This window comes from Cucurbita pepo, chromosome 17 (genome assembly GCF_057944985.1).
Source record: "Cucurbita pepo subsp. pepo isolate OVF chromosome 17, ASM5794498v1, whole genome shotgun sequence".
In the NCBI taxonomy this organism is placed as follows: Eukaryota; Viridiplantae; Streptophyta; class Magnoliopsida; order Cucurbitales; family Cucurbitaceae; genus Cucurbita; species Cucurbita pepo.
In genome coordinates, this window is record NC_141814.1 from 13,506,099 (window position 1) to 13,527,358 (window position 21,260).

The following is a 21,260-nucleotide window of genomic DNA, read 5'->3' on the forward strand; positions in this document are numbered from 1 at the left end:
TATATATATATATATTATTTATTTATTGACTCTAAAAAATTAAATTTAGAATTTACAGATTTATGGTATTGTTATTTTTTATTGAAGTAAAATAAAAATGTGTTTTGGTAAAATTTTTAATTGCTGAAATAAAATAATTATATTTAATATCAAAATTATTAGTATTTAAGTTTTTTTATGTTTTATTTATTTATTTATTTATTAAATTTAAAAAATTAGTAATTAAAATTTGGAAAAAAACAGATTTTAAACATAGACATGACGGAATTTCAGAAAATATATTGTATAATATAAAATATGAAAAATTAGATCCAAATTTAAATGTTTTTATTATTTTATTAATTTATTAATTTAATAATAATAATAATAATAATAGTATATAAGAAAGGAAATTGTTCCCTACGGTTTCGTTTCGGCTTAAGCGGATCGATCCTCGGCTTTAACACAGCTCGCAGCATTGTTGTTTCGTTCTCTGCGAGTTTGAGTGATTTCTTTCGTCTGAATTTAGCATTCGATATTGATTTTCCTCGCCGGTGTTTGTCTTCCGTTTCTTGCGGATTTTGTTTTTCGATATTGAAAATTCTGTTGTTTCGTTGCGATTTCTCTTTTCGTCGGTAATCTCAGGTCTGCGGACGTGAAGGTTTCTGGAACGAATTGAATTCTCTTGAGTTTTATCGTTCTTTGTGGCTTAATTAGGGTTTATTCGTATATTTCGGCTGTATGATTGTGGAGTTATATGTGTCGCGTGGAGTGGGTATGAAACGGAGTTGAATGGTATATGGAGAAATTCTTCGACATTGGCCGGTGTTTGTTTCCTTTTTGTCGAACAAGATAATTAGGGCTTCGCATTGTTTTTCTCTAGGAAATTGGGTTTTAACATTCGTAACAAGATGATCATCAAACGAACTATGAAATTTGAATCGCCGAATCTTAAACGTTGCAAGCTCGAGGTACCCGATTCTTCGGATTACATGTATTCGGTCAGTTCCAAGAAACGGCGGACAGATGGGTATAATTCGTATCGCCTCCAACGCGAGGTTGAGGATAGTGGTTCGGGTTCTTGGTACAGCGATGGATTTTATTGGGGAGACGAATTTGAGCGGAATTCGAAGAAATTGAATGGACGGCGAGTATTGAACCGCAGCGTCGAGAAATTACGACCCCCGCTGTTGAAGTCATCGCGAGGAAGAGTTCAGATGCTGCCTTCGAGGTTCAGTGACTCGGTTCTTCATGTATGGAAGAATGAAGAACCAAAGGTCGATTTTACGGATTCCAGCATCGAAGAAAATGACGACGAAGAAGAATTAGACGGTGCCTTAGCAGAACCCAGAACGAGAAGTAAGGGATTGGCACTATCAAAACAACGGCGGTGGAAGGATACTTACAGGTTGAAGAATTCAGAGTGGGACTCATCCGATAGAAGTGAAGAGGAGAAAGAGGATGCTTTTATGGGTTTCTCTAATTTGAATGATACAAGGTATTTTAGCTCAAAAACTGTGTTGCCATTAGAAGAAGAAGAGAAACCCACTAGTCTAACTTATATGGCCGCGAAGACAAATACAAATTCTGAAAGGAGGAAGGATATTTACAAGCCAGAGGAGTTTGCTTTGGGAGATTTAGTTTGGGCGAAGTGTGGGAAAAGATACCCTGCTTGGCCAGCGGTAGTTATCGATCCCTTGTTGCAAGCTCCCGAAGCGGTTCTAAAATCTTGCGTCCCAGGTTCTATATGTGTAATGTTTTTCGGGTATTCGAAAAATGGAACCCAGAGGGTAATTTTTCCGCTCTAGATTATGGGCAATAATAATTTTACTTGTCGCGTTGGTTAATTATTTAATATGTTCTAATTCACAGGACTATGCATGGGTGAAACAAGGGATGATATACCCCTTTGCGGAGTTCTTCGAGAGGTGTGTGAATCTATTTTTGTCAGCTTTATTGTTTTTTTTTAAATGATTAAATCCCATGATCAGAATTTTATTCCTGTTCATCAGATTCAAGGGGCAGAAACAGTTGCACAAGAGCAAGCCAAGTGATTTCCAGATGGCTATCGAGGAGGCTTTATTAGCAGAAGATGGTTACGTGGACGCTAGCGTGGGCAGTATGTTAATGTCTCTTCGAGAAGCACATGTCAGTGGGCTGCCTAATGCCTCGACTTCAAACCAGGATCTGGAGTACTATTCCGAGAAGGTAAGATTCCTGAGAATTGGTTTCATTCCTTTTCGTTTGTTCTTTACCCGAATTATGTTATGAACTTACCTTTTTATTTGAGGTCTGAGTGGATTTGAGTTACTGTTATCTTCGTGGGTTTTGTTGGGTCATTGGAATGCGATGTAGGACAATCGTGTACAAAATTATATGATACCTGTACTTCGAATAGTGAATTAATTTTCTGGGGCCTTTTCGTTTACGGTTAACTTAAATCTTTATGACTGCTTTTGTCATCTGGCTCAACTCTGCAATTCGACACTGTATTTTTGTTGTTATAAGAATTTGTAATTTTGTTCTTTTTTGTTAAATTACATATCGCCATGTCTTCATGAGCCGGCCCCGTTGGCTACGGCCCGTTGTCAAGTAAGACATACCTAGTGGTTGCAAATCTTAGGATTAGCTCAATAAGAAAACGTCTTGGTCCTCCGAAGTTTTAACTTTTTAGGGAAAAAAGAAAGAAAGAAAGAAAACACATATATGTAAACACCGTGTAGTTTGAGCATGTAGTCTTTTGAAGTTTAAAGAATTTCATCCCACTAGATTTTGAATTATACATTATTTGGATGAGAGGATCCAGTTGGACCAATTTGGGAGGTTGGTTGGGCATATAAAAGTTCAGTAAAAAAATTATTTTGCCCTAAAAAGGTTACGAATTTGGGAGTAATGTTTCTGGAATTTAGTGCTGTGGAGTGGGCATAAATATCTTTATAGTCAATGATTACATTCGTTTTCATTGAGTTTTTTGTGTCCCCAATTCTTAGGCTTTGTTGTTGGATGTGGCAGGAAACGTATCAACCTCTATGTGTTTTCTTTCCTAACACTGGCCTTTATGTTTGCATCGATGCATGCCAGGGAACTTCAGTCCTTTCTTACATGCTTATTTTATGAATTCTGATCACTCTTATTTTCTTCTTCTTTGCACATCTACTTTCTGGTGTAATTTCTTTTTTATTTTGTTGAGATTTTTCATCAGTTAATTTATTTTACAGAAGGTAGTCAACAAAGGTTCTTCACATTGTGACGGATGTGGATTGTTATCGCTTTGCAAATCACTTAAGAAAGTGAAGGGCCCGACTTCTGCCACACAACTTCTGTGCAAACGTTGTCATAAGGTTTGGAGATGCTTATTTTCAAGATATTTTGTAGTCTCTTGCCAATCTAGAGGAAACAATGAAACGGAGAAAATAGTTTATTTTCTTATAAAATACAGCGTGATATATATGGTATTTACTTAAATTATCTAATAATTTTCATATTTACAGTTGAGACAATCGAAGCAATATTGTGGCATATGCAAGAAAATCTGGCACCATTCTGATGGTGGAAATTGGGTAAGAATAGTTTGCCATTAGCTCAAACCAATTTGTTTGCTATGTACGCTCCTCATTTCTTATCTGATTTTATTTGAGCGTTTGTGTCGAATTAGGTATGCTGTGATGGTTGTAATGTATGGGTACATGCTGAGTGTGACAAAATTTCTGGCAAGCTATTTAAGGTATGCCTTCTGTACCTAGAGACATGTGTATATATCTTTTACCCAAGTTCAGGATTAATTGCTAACCTTGCCACATTTGAAGGATTTGGCACACAGCGAATATTATTGCCCTGATTGCAGGGTCGGCTCTAATGAACCACCACATGTTGAAAATAGTCAATCAAAAGCCAAGTGAGACTACAAACCCTTCTCCTTTTGTTTTTGAGTTATTACAACTTCATTTGCCTGTAAAATTGTTGGCATATTGGTATAAGTTAAAGGTAGGAGGGTTATGGAATTCCACTTTACTATTTCTGCTAATGAAGCTCTCATACATGATGGCATTAGCGAGTGATAGGAACTTTTTCATGTTATTAGTTTCTATTTTCTGATCTTAAATTTTATACCTTTGATGTTAGTTATCTGACACTTTATTTAAACCAGTTCTACGGACAAAGGTGCGGTGGCTTCCATTCCTGATAAGATAATAGTGGTGTGCAATGGCATGGAAGGAGCTTATATTCCCGATTTACATTTGTAAGTCCTGTGAACATCACGTTAAATGAAGTTTTATTTTTTTTCCCCACTTCCACAAAAGATTTAGAGTTGCCCATCATTTTAATGATTAGGCAAGTTCTTTAAGATGATGAAATTGTGATCTCGATTCCTATGCTTTTAGAGTTGTCTGCAAGTGCGGTTCTTGTGGGGCAAGAAAACAAAGACTTAGTGAATGGGAAAAACACACTGGTTGCAGAGCAAAGAAATGGAAGTATAGCGTTAAAGTGAAGGCTACAATGTTACCTCTGGAACAATGGGTTCGTAAGAGTGTTTGTGTCTTTCTTTTCTTATTTAGATTTTAGTCATTGTCTTGAACTTGCTCCACTCATTATTTCTTGCAAACTTCAAGTAAATTTCAGATTGCAGAGTTCAACACGAATGGCATAGATTCCTTGAAGCCTTTGAAGTTGGATAACCAGCAGCTAAGCACTTTCTTAAGTGGTATATATTTTCCCTCAAAATATTTGACACATGGATTTTTCATTATTTATGTTGGGAAGGGTGCAGTATTTGCCAGCATCAGTCTGTTCTTGTTGTGCACTTGCTTTGAGAAATTACCAATATTGAGGCTACGTTTTAAAATATGTTTATTACATTTGCTGTAACAGGGAATTATGAGCCTGTTTATGCAAAATGGACAACAGAAAAGTGTGCTATTTGCAGATGGGTTGAAGATTGGGAAGAAAACAAAATTATCATCTGCAACAGGTATCTACACGACCTATCTAATTTTATACAAACATATGCACTTAGAATTAAAATGAACTTCACTGATCGAAGTTCTTGACATTATGAGTATGCATTACTGTATCCCACAACAGTTTTTAGGTTTAATTATTGCATTATCCTTTTATCAGCATTTCAAAATTAATAATCAATCTGTTAATGTTGTGAATTGATTAATAAAGTTTGAGACTACATGTGATAAGTAACGATTTTCTCTTGTTGGTCTATTCTTTTGTGTGCCCTTTTGTATTATTTCACTTTCTCCTTCAAAGCTGGATAAAAATGGTAATGATTAGAATCAACCTTATTTAGTAGTTTAACTGTAGGGATTTCTGATTGTTCATGTTCAACATATTCGGACTTTTAGGTTTATGTGAACCACTGGTAGCTCGAGGCCTAAGTAATTGAAATGTAATTTGATGTGTACATGATATCTGCAACCTTTCTTGTAGTCCTTCATTTTTCCTTTCCTTTCTTTTATAGATGCCAGGTTGCTGTCCACCAAGAATGCTATGGGGCAAAAGATATTCACGATTTTACATCATGGGTCTGCAGAGCCTGTGAAACACCAGATGCCAATAGAGAGTGTTGCCTTTGTCCTGTGAAGGGTATGTATATTGCACATTTCATTTCTGGGATGTTCACATGTTTCTAAATTTTGGCGAATAATTATTTTGATATTTGAAATTTCTCAATTAAGGTCGCTATAAATCTTGACCTTTATAAGAGTCATTTTAGGAAATGACAGGCTGCTAAGTTGAAAAAAGGGAAGTACGGTCATGAATGGAAATAGGCTTATACATGCACAATAGTGGTGTTGGCTTGCTATCATTTTAAAGACAAAATGTATTCTCTAGTGTTTTAAGGTGCTTGGATGTTTTCCTTTGGTGACATGATGAACAAGGTGCAGCAGCCACCCTTGAAACAGGGGAAGCACCTTCAATCAGGCACTGACCAAAGTTGCTATGTTTCCATGAACATGCGTGCAGGACAACATAGATAAAATTGCTCATAAAAAGAGTAGTGGGATTGGATTTGACAAATCTTACTATACTAACTTTGGATGCTCTGATATTAAAGATTACAAGCTAAAAGGAAACTAGGGACATGAGAGGAATTTGAACTGTCCCATCAGCGGCCTAGTTAGGGTGCAAACGCTAAACAAAAATCATATTCTTTTTGTTAGTTTCGTCGCCAGAGTCTCAAATGCAGTATGTATATTTTCCATTTATCTCTCCTACAGCAGAATTCAACGACTTCTGCATTTGAGGCTCTGAGTAATTTTTTTTTTTTTTGTCAATTTTCTCTTCTCCTTTGTTTCCCCCTCTTTTTCTGATTTATGTTCTGTACTCGATGTTCCTACCCATCTTCATTTGTTTGTGCTTTCAGCAGCAACCTTTTACTGTATACTACTTATGTGCTAGTTTCGTGATAAAGTGACCTCTTATTTGACTACGTCTGCCTGCCTATTAGCTCCACTGCTGTCTATAAATATGATTAAGGGCATTATAATTCAATAACTGTATGTTGCTTCAGGTGGTGCTTTAAAGCCTACTGACGTTGATGGACTCTGGGTTCATGTCACTTGTGCTTGGTTTCGCCCTGAAGTTGTTTTCTTGAATCATGAGAAAATGGAACCAGCTGTTGGCATCTTTAGAATTCCATCGAATTCTTTTTTGAAGGTAATTCTACCATTTTAAAATAAATTATCGTTCCTGTTCTGGTCTGTCTGGTCTCTCTTGCTTTCTTTCCTTTGATTCTGAGATTGAATCAGAATTGTCAGCAGTCTGCCAATACCGTATATTTCTTACTGATGAGTTCCACCGACATTTTGATTGATAAGGATGTCCTAGTTGTACTAAATTCTATTTTTTCAATGAAAATGGTTAGGGTTTGAAGTTTCACGTTTTGATAATTTTATTTTATCCAAAGATAATACTTTCATCCTTTTTTTTTTTTTTTCAATTCCATCATTAATATTTTAAAAGTTTGAATTTCATATTTTATGTATCTGTTTTTTATTTTCAATTTTTTGTTATTAAAAAGCCAAAATGGAAGTCCTGACTGTGCTAGAATATTAAATTCATTAACAAAATGATGTGACACTAGAATGTATTTTCTCTATTGAATGTAAAATCACCTCATGTTTGATATAATGAGTTCAAAATGTTCATTTATAAATTATTTTTTTTAGAAGGTTAGAGATAAATTGAGGAATGGCCTATACATAAATGACAAAATAATATATTTAGCCTTTTATGTTTGCATTTCCTCTGGGATTTATAATGCTGTTTTTCTATTCTGCAAAGAGATGTTTGCTGTCTTTACATTTTTTCTTTTTATGGATAACAGAGATGTGTAATCTGCAAGCAAAGTCATGGTTCCTGCGCACAGTGCTGCAAATGTGCTACTTATTTCCATACAATGTGTGCTTCGAGAGCAGGATACTTCATGGAGGTAAGTGTATATGGTTGATATTATGTAATCTTTACAGAGTATTTCTGTAGGTTAACATGGTGTTATAATTTTTGACCTCCATACATGCCAATGCATCTTCTTTTTTAGAAATAGATTGATCTCTGTTTCTGAGTTGGGAAATTTTTAAGGGTGCAACAGGCTCACAATTTCTTAACTTGATGTATATTTGCTTTCAGTTGCAATGCTCGGAGGAAAAAGGGCGGCAAATTACTAGAAAACTGATATATTGTGCTATTCATAGGTAAGGTCCTTACTTTACTGAAGTTATTTTGCTCTCTCTCTCTCTATTCCTTCTTATTTGATTTGATATAGATCCTGAGGCTCATAATCCTTTTTTGTCGTGCAGAACACCAAACCCTGATGCTGCTTTAGTGGTGCGCAGTCCTTCTGGGGTTTTTGCAGGCAGAAACTTGCTTCAAAAGCAGAAGGGATGTTCCAGGGGATCAAGACTAGTTACATCAAAGGTAGAAGAACTGTCAAAGTCTTCAGCCTCTGAAACTAATGATATTGAACCACATTCTGCAGCAAGATGTCGTGTTTATGTTAGACCAACAGATAAGGTTGTCCACGTTTGACCATTTCAAAAATTATTCCTTGACCACAAACTTTTGATTTCTGTGCCTCACCATTATTTTCCGTATTTTTTTAGAGGGTCGAAGGACCAATATTCCATCGACTTATGGGGCCGAGCCATCATCCATTGGATGAAATTATTAGCTTGAGTACACGCAGAGTAATTTTCTTTTCCTGATTTTTAACCTCACAGTTTTAGCTCATTTTCAAGTGAGTGATTAAATGAATACATTGCTTTCTCTTATAAGGAAGGAGAAGACCCCCAATTATTTTCCTCATTTAAGGAACGACTTCGCCACTTACAGGCAAATGCTACCTCCTCTTGCAATATCCCTTCTTTTTGTATATTTCATCTTTTTAATGAATTGTGTTGCTATTTAACTAATTTCCTCGTATGATTTCAGAGAACTGAAAGGGATCGGGTTTGTTTCGGTAAATCTGGAATTCATGGATGGGGCCTCTTTGCTCGTAGGAATGTTCAAGAGGGTGAAATGGTAAGGATGTTTCTAATTTCTTGCGAGGTCCATTCAAATGTGTACGTTTATGTGATTAGGAAGTTTGAGCAAACAGTTTCACTGAAATTTTCTGAGGCAACATAAAATGCTGTACTTTGTGCTTCCTTTTTTAGCGTTCCTTGATGCTTTTAACTTATTGCATTTTCATCAAAGATAATCATGGGGTTGTGGTAGTCTTCTGAGACAAAGTTTTAGTTATCTAACCGAATGTTCATCCACCTTTAGGTTGTTGAGTACCGTGGTGAGCAGGTGCGGCGTAGTGTAGCAGATTTGAGGGAGGCTCGGTACCAATTAGAAGGAAAAGATTGCTACGTGAGTTACTCGTTTAATCATTTTTATTATGCGTGAAGTGTTCCATATACTGGAAAATGGTTATATTTCCAATGCTGAAATCTAATTTGGTTTATCTGATGGAACCAAATATATTGAAATATAAAAGACAAGGGAATTACATAAAACTCCCACAAGTGTTTTTGGAATTCACTCTTGAGATCATTCAAGCCTAAGCCAACTAAACAATTGGCTACCCTCAACCTTTCAAAATCCTGGAAGGATGAAGGGCGTTGTTCTTTTTTTTTTTTCCTTCCCCTTGTTCATATCCAAGACAGTTCTTTTCTACCTCTCAAAGGCTGCTGGGGTTTTATTTTATTGTCCAAGTATCTTAATCACCAATGTTCAATTGATTATATGTTTGCAGCTCTTCAAGATCAGCGAGGAAGTTGTAATTGATGCCACAGACAAAGGAAATATAGCACGCTTGATAAATCATTCGGTAAGCAATATGCTCGAAGTTGGGATTATTTCTTGTAATTGTTTGATTGTTTGGTGTGGAAGACTGAATTGGCGATGTGTGTGTGTGTGTGTGTGTGTATGGTGCAGTGCATGCCGAACTGCTATGCAAGGATAATGAGCGTTGGTGACAATGAAAGCCGAATAGTTCTGATTGCTAAGACCAATGTTGCTGCTGGAGAAGAACTAACGTAAGAACCGCTTTCTTCCAAGTTTCAATTCTCTTACTTTGCTTCACTTTTCTTGTTCATTAATTGACATGTTTGGGTTTGTACGAAACAAACAAACAGCTACGATTACTTGTTCGATCCAGACGAACCTGATGACCTCAAAGTCCCTTGCCGTTGTAAAGCTCCCAATTGTCGGAAATTCATGAACTAACTCAAACTCGGACACCGATTCAACCAAACTAAAACTCAAATTCTTTTGCTACTTTTTGTCTGCAACATCTACTGGAGAGAGCAGGTACATTTTTTTAAAGTTGAAAAGAAAGAAGTTAGAAGGCAGCAGCAGTTGTTTGGGTATCATATTCGTTTTTTCCTCTTTCTACTACACCCACCATTTGTATAGCAATTTGTAGCGTAGGAGGAATAAAAGTGTAAATTCAATCTGCGGCTCTCTTGGGATGCTATATGCTTTCTAAATAGTGTGTGTTTATTTTATGGAAACTTCTTTTGTCTATACTTTTAAATTTTTTTCTTTTGTATTGCTTTATTTGGGAGTGAAAACTTGGAAAGTTCTTGTAAGATTGTCGTAGTTTGGTATTCAAAGATAAAGCCACTAATTCCCATACTCTTCTCACCTCCCTTTTTATGTTACATTCTTCATATACATATAGATAGTGTGTATATACGTATATCGTATATATACGTGGGTATATATATATAGGAATGCCTCGAAAATTATATTTAAAGAGACATGAAAAGAGGATATTTGCTAAAATAATAAATATTAATTATCTGAATTTCATTAAAATGGCATAAGATCTTCTAATATATGAATCTCATTTAAATTTTAAATACATATCTTTCTTTAATCCCTAATATATATTATTTATTTTAATCCCTAATATATATTATTTATTTTAAATATTATACATATTATGCAATATATTAAATATTACTTCAAAAACTTAAAATTAGATTTATTTATTTTTCTCACCACATATAGGGATATAATATATCAAATATGTTAAATATTAATTTAAATATTTCGAATTTATTATTCTACTGAAATTATTTTTTTTATTTTTTAAAATATTTTTTATTATTCAACTGAACTATTAACTTAGAGGACTCGTTTCACGACTTGTTCATAATTACAACTACGTCAAATTATAAACTAGGCTAATGACGGGTTTTGACCCTATTATCCAAGTTACAAAATCAGTCAAAGAACAAAAACATAGTTTTAGTTATTATAACACTATCAGAAGTGTACAAATACAACATAACCAACTTGTACTCAGAAGTTCAAACCTTCCCTATACTTCATAATATCATATTTGTTGTACGTACTAAAAGAAACTGACTCTACTTGACCACTGTGATTGAGTTCATCCTAATATCATTACACAAGTATGGAGAGAAATCAAGTCGCTACAATATGATAGAAGTCAGATTACGAAAATTTACAGTCACTTTTTGGCTAGAAGCTTCTTTGGAACCTTGTCCAATGGCGTAGACTTGAGCAGGAAAAGCCTGGCTGCCCTCTCTTGCAAAGTACCCCCACATTTCAAGCCTCTTGCTTGCAGTTCCGACTTCAGCCTTTCCAATCCAAGAACCTGGGTATCAAGGGGAGATAATATGAATATACTATGCTAAAAACAAATCGAGTTTCATTCACTTTCAATTCCGAAAGCAATACGTGTAACACGAACAAACATGATGGTTAGTTCGTGTTGCACATTATAGAGCCCTCCAAGTTTTGGAATGGGAGGATTTCAAACATATATAATGTTAGAACATAAAATTTAGTCCACCTAATAAAATGTGTGAAGGTCTTGTCTTGTCATGTAATAGACAAATATATTAGGAAACTATTTATCAATGCAATGCAACCTAGCAGACGTAGAAAATAGATGAAAAAGGTGCATAAGAAAATGATAATTCGATTTCTGGATCATACCTCCATGTCAGCAGCAGAACTAAAATCTTCAAAATTCAGTGGTGCTTCTGAATTGATTTTACTTGCACTTGTTTCCTCATGATCACTCAACTTGGACACTGGAGAGCCATTTGGTTCAGGAAGGCTCGACAAATCTTCAACAATTTCACCATTGTTTGGAACTGATATATCTTGAGGATTAGCAGCTACATCTCCTATGTTTGTGATCTCAACCCCATGAGCACCCTGTTCTACGGCCTCATCTTCTTGATCGGCAGAAACAGCAACAGCAACAGCCTCAGCCTCTGAGCTACGTACAACTGCACCCTGAGTAGTCTGGTCGTTAATCTCAACCTCATCAAACTGTTCAGAACAAAGAGCTTTTTCACTGGAGCTTCCGACTAATTCCATGGTTTCCTGCACTGCCACGTTCTTTTCTTCCTCCGAACCACTTTCACTGGAGGCTTCCCCAGAACCATACCCATGTTTACCAAAGTTCACAGAGTCCGAACTCCCTTCGGCATCCTTATTTAAATCAGATTGACAACCATCATTCAAGATGACTGATTTCTCGTTTTCCTCTTCACTGTCAGAGTCATCTGAATCCAAATCATCGCTGTCACTTTCACCCATTTTCCTCTTGCCCATCCTGGAAAAAGAAAATAAAAGAAATTATTCACCATCAAGCAAACAAGAAAATGCTCAGGTTCTATATAATTCATCAATAGTTGACTAATAGAAGAAGACGATGTTAATGTTGCTTTTGATGCCAGTTTTGGAACCGATCCAAACGTTAAGGTGGAGTTTCTTTCCTTTTATCGAACAGAAGTGGATCGCAATAACAAATGAAATGCTCACTATCAAATAGCATAGATTCATTATTTGAAGAAGTCACTCTAATAAAAAAAACAGAAAGAAAAAACGAAAACCTAAGAGGGAAAAAAGGCAAAAATGAAGTACAGTTGACAAAGATAGTTTCGTCGGTATAAAAGGAAGATTAATAAAGCTCCACCAGATTTCAGCCTGATCGGTGAATTCAGGATGCACCACTTCACTCTTCATATCCCATACTACTTCCTTTCCACCAAAAAACTCATAGCAAGAAAGATTATGAGGAGATGGCATGTGTTCCTCAGATACCCTTTGCAACTCGATTCTGGAAGATCCTCCACCCAACATTTAATAATCATATGACTTCCCAAAGAGCACCGAAGGCTTTTCAGATACTGAATTGTTCAGTCAAATATTCATAAGGAAAAGAAGCTTCAACTATTTAGAAAATGCCATAGATATCTTTCTAGACAACGCAATTTTTGCTGGCCAAGCTCGGTACAAATTAAGATCCTAGTTTAATAGTTTATAGTTCATAGTTCATCTGATCTTTATACCAATTGCAGGGCCTTTTTTTTGGGTAGTCTTCTTTGATTTGTGGCTTGGCTCTCCTCCCCTCTAATGCAACTTCACAACTATACTATCTACGAAATCTTCCCAAAAATAATTCTAATAGATGCACTTTGAAGGCAAAACAATTAGCAAACTAGAACATAATCGAAGGGATAAAAGAAAAGCAAAAACTAAGATACTGACCAGATCTTCAACTTTTTAGCATCTGCACCATTCGGCATCGAACGACCCTTCCTTTTTCCCTTCCCACCCTTCATCACCGCATCTCTCACGGATTTCTCCACCTCAGCCACACAACGCGCAGATTCCTCCCGATACCTCTCTACATACTTCTGAGTCGCAGAATCCCCAACTCCCTTCTTCCCAACCTTGGATTTCTTCTTCAGAAACTCCTCAGCCACCTTCTCCAATCTCCTCTCCTCCTCCTCCGCCTTCCACTCCTCCAATCGCTTCTCAGCATTCACATGCCTCAACCTTCTCCCACTCATATCCCTACAAGCATCGAAATTATTGGTCTTCTTCTGCCCCGCTTTCGTCGCCGCCCCACGCAGCAACGATCCAAACCCTCCCTTACCTCCAAGCAGCCTAAGCAGAAGATGAACAGTAGGAAATTTACCCGAACACTCATCGAAACATGAAACAACCGAATCGTCCTCGATCTGGCGAACACCAGTGACAAGACGCTGGTGATTTGGGGGAATTCCAGTGGTCTCAAAGAGACGGTGCTTGATGGCATGGCCATGAACAGAAGGGGATGTCAAATTCAGAGCTAGGGTTTTCCCGTCTAACAGCCTGACGAAGAGATTGAAAATCCGGCCACTTCCGCTTCTGGGTATGTCGGTAGCCGCCGCCTCCATTGCAGTGGAGCTTCGAATTTTGGTTTCAAGAGAGAATTCGAAGATCTTCCAGAGACGCAAAAACTATGAAACTGAAATTTTTAGCCCAAAATTGCATTAATATATTTGATTTTGGATTCTTTATCTTGACCGGGATCGGATTTTCCGGGATTTATCATTTTTTTCTTTTTCTTTTTAATTTTAAAACAAAATTAATATTGTTTTATTTATTTTAGTATTTAATTTTTCTTTTATTATTATTATTATTTTTTATATTTAATTACTTATTTTTAAAATTTAAAGGTTTATTAGAAATAAATATTTGGAGTATTTAACCCTTTTTTTATAATTAATTTATAATTATTTAATTTTTGTTATTTGATTTTAATTTAATCAATTATGTAATCAGTCATTCCTCAATAAACTGCGAGGCGCGAAGGATTCATTGGTTTTCTTTTGCTTCCACGCAAGATCACCGGCGATTTTAAGATAAAAAATTACAAATTTTTCTCATTTGAATCAATCCGATTGCAAGGGGACGAACGATGGGCGACCGGAAAATGGGTCGGATCTTGCCTGGGGACCCGAATGTTCATCGATTCGGCTGCCAGAGCTGCGGCCAATCCTTATGCTTTGTCGGCGTTGACACCCATGCTGATAAGTTCATCAGCGATCCCTCTGTTCGATCCGGTTAACTTCTTGACTCTTATTGTTAATGTTTTAGCTTCTCGATTTTGGAATTTCAGATGTGATTTCTTTAGTTAGTTTAGACTTGTGTAGTTATTTACGCAATTTGTTGCCGTTCGCGCCAGATTTTGTTGCGATAATTTGAACGGTAGAATTGGATTGAATGGTTTTAACTTCGTTGAGGGAGAGTTTGGTGTTACGCACATTGAAGTTTGAAGGAGTACAGTGCGTCTTATTGTGAATTTAGGCCATGGATTGTTGGAGAAACCACATGGGAAAGATTGTTGCCTAAATTGATAACGGCTTCTATGTGTTGTAAGAGATGTGTGAATGATTTTAAGTGTGATAATTTACGTGTGGGCAGCGAGAGAATCAATTGATCTTCTGGGGTTTTAAGGCATGAATGGATATTAGTTTAATGTTCTGACTTCAAGCTGTATGATTCTCTTGATGAACATATGTTCCGGTGATGAACACGTTCAGGTATGCAAGGGTCTGGAGCTCATGGTGCCAGTAGCATGTTAGCTTCCACGCGCATGGATAATTCTTTTGTTGTGCTGCCGAAGCAAAGGCCTCAATCACAAGGCGTTCCTCGTCCTCGTGAGGGAGCTGGTCAGGCTGACACAGGGCAAACTGGAAAAACGATGGAAGAGTCGTTTGTAGTTGTGTATAAGAATGAATCTCCCTCTGATGGAGGTGGAATGCATATACCATCGCCAGATGGGGCAATGCAACCAAATAATTCTGGGTTTCACACTACCATAACTATCTTAAAACGTGCTTTTGAGATTTCCAAAACTCAAACTCAGGTACTCTAAAGCAAAATAACTTGGAACTTTTTTTCAATTTCATTTCAACATAGAGGCTGATTAGGTTCTTCATAAGTTTCATGGAACTGGTTATAAAACTGTATAACTCGATTTCTATGTCCAGGTGGAGCAGCCTTTGTGCCTGGAATGCATGAGGGTTTTGTCGGATAAACTTGATAAGGAGGTTGAAGATGTGAACAGGGACATTAAGGCATATGAAGGTTGCCTCAAACGTCTAGAGGGGGAGTCGCGGAACGTTCTTTCTGAAGCTGATTTTCTTAAGGAGAAATTAAAGGTTCAATTTCACAATGATATTTAGGCATTTCTTTCTAAACTACATTAGATGCTGATTATCTTATTTTTGAAGGACGGCATGGCGTAGGAAGTCGGGGAGAAATTTTTCTTGAGATATTGATCTTATTTGAGTTTAAGGTTTGGTGTTATCCAAAAATTCAAAAGCAGAAATATACTTTTTCTCTTGTTTAGACTAATGAAAGATACAACCATGCTGATATAGAAAAGAAAAATCCATTACAAAGGGATTGTGTATTGAGAAACCTGAACTAGAGATTACAATAAGCGCTCCAAGTTGTTAAGAGTAAATTGCCTTAAGAGCCCCTTGGTTATGTCGACCCTAGCACACGAACACTAAAACCCACAAAACAATTAGTACAACTCCAAGGGAGAGTTAGATGTAGATTACCTTTAGGTCGAGTGCCTAGAAGAACCCAAGTTCTTTAACTCCAAAGTTGAAACACTACAAATTTGATGACCGATTGACCTTTAATGTTTTTAAGACATCCAAATTCTTAGCTATGCACAAGAATCACAAAGGGGTTTTCTTGGTGAGGCGCACGGTTTGTTGTGGTCGTGTCGTGGACATGGACTTGTAGGTGTGCACATAGGTGATGATGTGGTTGTGTATGTGCATTTTTGGCTCATTTGAGGTTTGTATGAACCTAAGAGGTTGCATGATCACGTCACATCTCTTCTAAATGATATTAACTTGCTCCATTCTTCAAACATATAAAAATCCTAATGTACCAAATTTTAGTACATTATATGTTGCGGTAACATGTCCTATTATTACTATTTCTTTTACTCAAATCTTCTTAGTGACACTAATGATAATGTCTAGAATGACTTGTTAGAATCTTTGATTTAAAAAGTTGCCATTGTAGGCATGATTTTATAGATACTTCATACAATATCTTTTTTAATATTTTATTGTACACTTTTATGATTTGTAGAATTTTTAAAACTAATATTGAGGCTTGTGCCTCAATTTTTCCAATTAGCCTCGAGGCTGCCTTTAATTGAGCAAATTCATAAAATTTACTCATATATTTTTAGTAAAGATACAAATTGGATTAGTTTCTTATTTGAAAAAAATAGAGAAAATGAATTTTAATCAATAGCATCTTGAGTGGATTATTTTCATTTAAAGAGTCCGGTTGTTTGATCTTCTATTTATTCTGGTTTAGATTGAGGAAGAAGAGAGAAGGCTTGAAGCAGCCATTAAAGAGACAGAGAACCAGTTTGCAGAAGTGAATGCTGAACTAAAAGAGCTAGAGCTTAAATCTGTTCGGTTTAAGGAACTGGAAGAGAGGTACTTGCCATTTTGTTTTAAAAGGAAGCTAAACTTTTTATTGATTATTGTAAAGTTACACATAAGAGAGTATCCAAACCCTGTTTAAGGAGTCTAACTAATTTCCCCATATTACGTTAACAGGTCAATTTAGGAGAATATCCTGTAAACACCTAATTACAAAACAAAGAAATTAACAATCACTAAAAAGATGCTTTATATGTAGCTACATCCCTTCTCTCACGCCACATGGCAACTTCGTCTTAAAAATATTCTTTGTTTCCTTTTGAATCAACTTTCTGCTGTAATTTCTGGCTTTGCCTCTAAATTTGATGACACAAAGTTTAATATGTTATTCCTGGTACATTTTCCATCACCCATGAAAGATTGGAGTCTTGACATATCATATGCAAACCATTCTGTGCATACAAATAATGGAAGAACAAATGATGTTGCTCTACCTACACTTGGTCCGACACAAGACGCAAACTGAAGGGTGGTGAAGCCGTTTTTCTTGGAAACTTTTCTGTTGAAATTTACCCATCCAGAGGTTTTTGTATTTCTATAGACAAACTTTTGGGAAAATCTGGTTTTCCCCTAGTAGAGCTAGCGAAAAAGTGAGGAGTTATTTTATTAATATTGTAAGGGGAAAATAAAAACAACGAATGGGGAACCAAACCTTTATATTTGTAGCCCAGATCACTGAACTTGTGACAATAATTGCTCTAGTGAACCAACCTTTAAGCTAGGGTAAAAAGTAAGCCGAATAACTAAATCAAATAAGAAAAATATGGAGTAAATTACAAATAATTTCCTTACTAGCCCTAATATCACCCCCACCCTTGTTTTGACCCCCTAATCAAGATGTTCTCTTTTACTGGCGGTAGTATTCATTTATGCCTCCGCAGATGATTTCTTTCTTTCAAACTTAGATATATTTGGTTGACGTAAATTCTTGAGATACTTTGAGGTTGGTGATTGTTTTCTTGTATTCATTGAACGACAGGTATTGGCATGAATATAATAATTTTCAGTTTCAGTTAATCTCACATCAGGTATGCCCTTTATTTGTTATCCTTTTTTTGCCTTTAAGATTTCATAGGAACCACGAAGATGTTAATAATTATGTTACTCTTTTGTTGCTGGATTCAACCAAGGTTATTATTAATATAGCCCAAAGAAGTGAATGGAGCCTCATATAATGAGAGAGATGTAAATTAATAAGCATGTTTATAATTATGACTGTCGTTAACCTAAACAAATTATAAGGACGTAGGCATTTGTATGTCAATATAGTATCTACTTAAATATGCTTGGATAACCACTTTTTTCTTAATTTGAATGTGTATAACCGTGGCAGAGTAGCCTTGCTGTCACAATCCAGTAAAGCTCAACCTTATGTTGTTGCTATTCATATTTAAAAAAAGAAAAAAAAAAGGAAACAAAAGGAATGTGTGTTTTGGTCTAGCTTGGCATGTAATGAACGTCTAAATCTCTAATCATAGGACTAACTTGATCATCTGATTATGATAGCCTGAGCCTTTTAACCTTGTGCTCATGATCAAAAAGGCTTAAGGGAGCTTTAGCTATCAAAATAATCTTCCAGGATAAATAAAAATTATATAAGGAGCTTTTGCTATCAATATAAGCTTTTTCCTATCACTGGCAACCGGTAGCATATAGAATTGGTATTGCATCCTTGCATTAGGTTTGTCTTTTCAAAAAAATTTCAAATCCGATCGCAAATGTGAACCTGGGACTTGATTGATATGTTCTTTGCAGAAAAATGGAAGAAAATTAGAACCTTCTAATATTTCATAGTAATATAAACTATTAATACGATCTTGATTTATAGAACTGCTACACTACCGCTTATGACCCATATTTCTTGATTTTATATGAGGGACCCCTGTTCACGATTAACTTTTCAACATTAAAAGAATTCATAACCATCCTCTGCGTGACAACTTTTCTATTACGTTGTTGAATGAGGACTATAACAGGAAGAGAGAGATGCAATTTTAGCAAAGATAGAAGTTTCACAAGCACACTTGGAATTGTTGAAGCGAACAAATGTGCTCAATGATGCATTTCCAATCTGGCATGACGGAGATTTTGGAACGATTAACAATTTCCGGCTTGGGCGTCTTCCAAAGATTCCAGTATGAAAACTAGGCACATTCTGTTGTTCTGTGTTCTAGAATTTTTAGTCATTAGACTCCCATCTTTTTTTTCCTGCTAACTTTTTTAGTCGAAACATTTAGGTTGAATGGGATGAAATAAATGCTGCATGGGGACAAGCTAGCCTTCTTCTTCATACAATGTGTCAGTATTTCAGGCCAAGGTTTCAGTATCCTTTTCGGAGTAACAATTTCTGTAGGATCGTTCTGTACAAAACCCATATCGATCATTAAGTTCCTTTTTCTTGAAATTTGTACTTTGATTATTATATTTGCATTTGTGATTTGGATTGATTGAGATGAGATGATGTTGCAGACCTTTAACAAATTGGAAACCGAGTTCTAGTAAGAAAAAGAAAAGGATAAAGTAAGTTACTTGACAATTTTAGATTTGAAATATATTCGAAAATAAAAGGTATTAGGGTGATGCTTCTCATATTGAACAATAGATTAGGAAAATAAGTTGTAAATAATTTAGTTAAATTGGTAATTGTTCCATATTGCATTGTGCTTTGGAACATTGTTGAATGTCAAGTTGATTGTTTTGAACTTCTTTTCTGGGAACAATACCATTGCCATTGATTCTTCCGTGCATCCTTTGGTGTCTACAACATCATAAATGATTTAAGGATCCAGTTTGAGTAATGAAACCCATTTCCTTAATTCGTTACTTCCTAGATATCGTATTAAAATACTTCCAATGGGGAGCTACCCTCGTATCATGGACAACAATAGCACATATGAACTGTAAGTAAAGAATTCTTATTATAATGTTTTAGTCTGGTTCCTGTTACTTTGTTTTGTGAGTCGACACAGGAGAAACTTGGTGTACTGAAATATGAGGATTGATGTTTTTTTTTCCCCGATCTTCAAAATTCTACCTTGTTTATGTTTAGTTTCCAAATCTTCTTAACGTTCTTCAGGGCTCTTGATATGATATGTAGTAACTGAAACAGGTTTGGGCCTGTGAACTTGTTTTGGAGCACACGTTACGATAAAGCCATGACGTTGTTCTTGACTTGCCTAAAGGAATTTGCTGAGTTTGCAAATTCTAGGGATCAGGAGAACAACATACCGCATGAGAAATGTTTCAAATTGCCATATAAGTAAGTTCCATTATTTTGGATATCATTTATTCCATGTGTGTGATTGTATTATCTTGTAGTTGTGTTCTCTTTTATATATCTCCAATATTATTAGCTGTGTTACCTTGTTTATGCATGTATAGTTTCTTGCTGTTCATGCTGCTTGTCTAGATTAAGGCACAATACCAAATGAATGATAAAACTCTTGGGATTCTGTGTATGATATGAAACTCAGGCATTACGATGATCAAGTAGTTTCATCCTGGGGATAAACAGAGTAATCTAACTTAAAACAATCAACAAAGATTCTGTGAGATCCGACGTTGATTGGGGAGGAGAACAAAACATTCTTTACAAGGGTGTGAAAACCTCTCCCTACCAGACGCGTTTTACAAACCTTGAGGTGAAGCTCGAAAGGGAAAGCTCAATAGGACAATATTTACTAGCGGTGGGCTTGGGCGGTAATATGTTAAGAGGGCATGAACATGCCCAAAATAGGCATTTTTACCAATTTTGATTGAAATTGCATATCAATCAAAATCAGCCTCTCACGAGTGCCATATTACGCTAGTTTTCTTTTTCGTGCTCAATCCAGATATTCCGACATCAATCTAGCTTGCTTTTTTGATCATCATCGTCAGATAATGTTGCAGGATCGAGAACGACAAGGTCGAAAACTACTCCATCACGCAAAGCTTCAACAAACCGGAGTATTGGACGAAAGCTCTCAAGTATACTCTCTGCAATTTGAAATGGGCTCTCTACTGGTTTGTTGGCAACACAAATTTCCAACCCCTTTCTGCAATCGCCTCATCGCACAATGAAGTTCCTTCAGTTGGCTCTTTGTATACCAAGGGCGGAGCAGACCCGAGGTCCGGCTATAGAAATTCTTCAAACGGGTGATCATAAGTTGCAGATATGACTGCATGCCTCTGTACAGTAAGCCTAGGATTTAGTCTCTCTCTCTCTCTCTCTCCCTCTCTCTCCCTCTCTCTACATGAAGGCATATTATTTCAGAGGTTCACTACTTTTTCTTCATCAACTATTTGGTTATATAGCAAGACAATTGGTTAACAATGCCTTTGTTCACTCTAGACCAATGCCTTTGTTCACTCTAGGAATATTTGCTTATAAATAATGCTTTAACATTATTAGCCTCCAAGTCGCTCTTCGATGATACATTGTTCTTCAATGATGCTGACATGATTGACAATCATACCCTGGAGTATAAGAGGAATTGTCTA

At 36.2% G+C, this 21,260-nt stretch overlaps 3 protein-coding genes across 5 annotated transcripts; 2 read left to right on the plus strand and 1 right to left on the minus strand.

The window, feature by feature from the left end:
• The first annotated feature begins 416 nt into the window (after positions 1 to 416).
• On the plus strand, positions 417 to 10,113 carry LOC111778358 (histone-lysine N-methyltransferase ATX3). The gene is made up of 23 exons (XM_023658135.2): positions 417 to 1,769; positions 1,852 to 1,907; positions 1,992 to 2,187; positions 3,198 to 3,320; positions 3,471 to 3,539; positions 3,635 to 3,703; positions 3,786 to 3,874; positions 4,127 to 4,219; positions 4,362 to 4,497; positions 4,600 to 4,681; positions 4,849 to 4,948; positions 5,450 to 5,574; positions 6,503 to 6,648; positions 7,319 to 7,423; positions 7,621 to 7,685; positions 7,791 to 8,004; positions 8,094 to 8,177; positions 8,266 to 8,322; positions 8,422 to 8,511; positions 8,758 to 8,844; positions 9,230 to 9,304; positions 9,412 to 9,512; positions 9,612 to 10,113. Exons 1-23 carry the CDS (start codon positions 891 to 893, stop codon positions 9,700 to 9,702), a joined length of 3,132 nt encoding a protein of 1,043 aa, XP_023513903.2. The 5' UTR covers positions 417 to 890; the 3' UTR covers positions 9,703 to 10,113.
• A 596-nt stretch (positions 10,114 to 10,709) lies between these two features.
• LOC111778360 (uncharacterized) lies at positions 10,710 to 13,789 on the minus strand. Its single transcript, XM_023658138.2, has 3 exons — positions 13,015 to 13,789; positions 11,449 to 12,076; positions 10,710 to 11,104 (listed from the first exon to the last, which is right to left on the minus strand). The coding sequence occupies exons 1-3, from the start codon at positions 13,686 to 13,688 to the stop codon at positions 10,958 to 10,960; spliced, it is 1,449 nt and encodes a 482-aa protein (XP_023513906.2). The 5' UTR covers positions 13,689 to 13,789; the 3' UTR covers positions 10,710 to 10,957.
• A 287-nt stretch (positions 13,790 to 14,076) lies between these two features.
• ATG6 (AUTOPHAGY 6) lies at positions 14,077 to 21,167 on the plus strand. 3 transcript variants are annotated; one of them, XM_087119160.1, is made up of 10 exons: positions 14,077 to 14,357; positions 14,838 to 15,163; positions 15,288 to 15,458; positions 16,648 to 16,772; positions 17,758 to 17,806; positions 18,755 to 18,913; positions 19,016 to 19,101; positions 19,610 to 19,678; positions 19,888 to 20,037; positions 20,252 to 20,638. In XM_087119160.1, exons 1-10 carry the CDS (start codon positions 14,213 to 14,215, stop codon positions 20,286 to 20,288), a joined length of 1,317 nt encoding a protein of 438 aa, XP_086975286.1. In that variant the 5' UTR covers positions 14,077 to 14,212; the 3' UTR covers positions 20,289 to 20,638. The 3 variants fall into 3 exon arrangements, with proteins under 3 accessions (XP_086975286.1, XP_023513904.1, XP_023513905.1); XM_023658136.2 differs by lacking the exon at positions 20,252 to 20,638 and adding an exon at positions 20,670 to 21,167 and having other exon boundaries at positions 14,078 to 14,357; XM_023658137.2 differs by lacking the exon at positions 20,252 to 20,638 and adding an exon at positions 20,658 to 20,798 and having other exon boundaries at positions 14,078 to 14,357.
• Positions 21,168 to 21,260: the final 93 nt, after the last annotated feature.

Excerpts from the sequence above, each read along its gene's own strand:
- LOC111778360 (XM_023658138.2), bottom strand. The coding sequence starts at position 13,688 with ATGGAGGCGGCGGCTACCGACATACCCAGAAGCGGAAGTGGCCGGATT. Across the intron at positions 12,077-13,014 it reads GCTAAAAAGTTGAAGATCTG|GATGGGCAAGAGGAAAATGG; the intron begins GTCAGTATCTTA and ends TTCTTTTTCCAG. Across the intron at positions 11,105-11,448 it reads GTTCTGCTGCTGACATGGAG|GTTCTTGGATTGGAAAGGCT; the intron begins GTATGATCCAGA and ends CTTGATACCCAG.
- LOC111778358 (XM_023658135.2), top strand. The coding sequence starts at position 891 with ATGATCATCAAACGAACTATGAAATTTGAATCGCCGAATCTTAAACGT. Across the intron at positions 3,540-3,634 it reads ATTCTGATGGTGGAAATTGG|GTATGCTGTGATGGTTGTAA; the intron begins GTAAGAATAGTT and ends GTGTCGAATTAG. Across the intron at positions 8,178-8,265 it reads TTAGCTTGAGTACACGCAGA|GAAGGAGAAGACCCCCAATT; the intron begins GTAATTTTCTTT and ends TTCTCTTATAAG.
- ATG6 (XM_023658136.2), top strand. The coding sequence starts at position 14,213 with ATGGGCGACCGGAAAATGGGTCGGATCTTGCCTGGGGACCCGAATGTT. Across the intron at positions 17,807-18,754 it reads TTCAGTTAATCTCACATCAG|GAAGAGAGAGATGCAATTTT; the intron begins GTATGCCCTTTA and ends GGACTATAACAG. Across the intron at positions 20,038-20,669 it reads TGTTTCAAATTGCCATATAA|GATCGAGAACGACAAGGTCG; the intron begins GTAAGTTCCATT and ends ATAATGTTGCAG.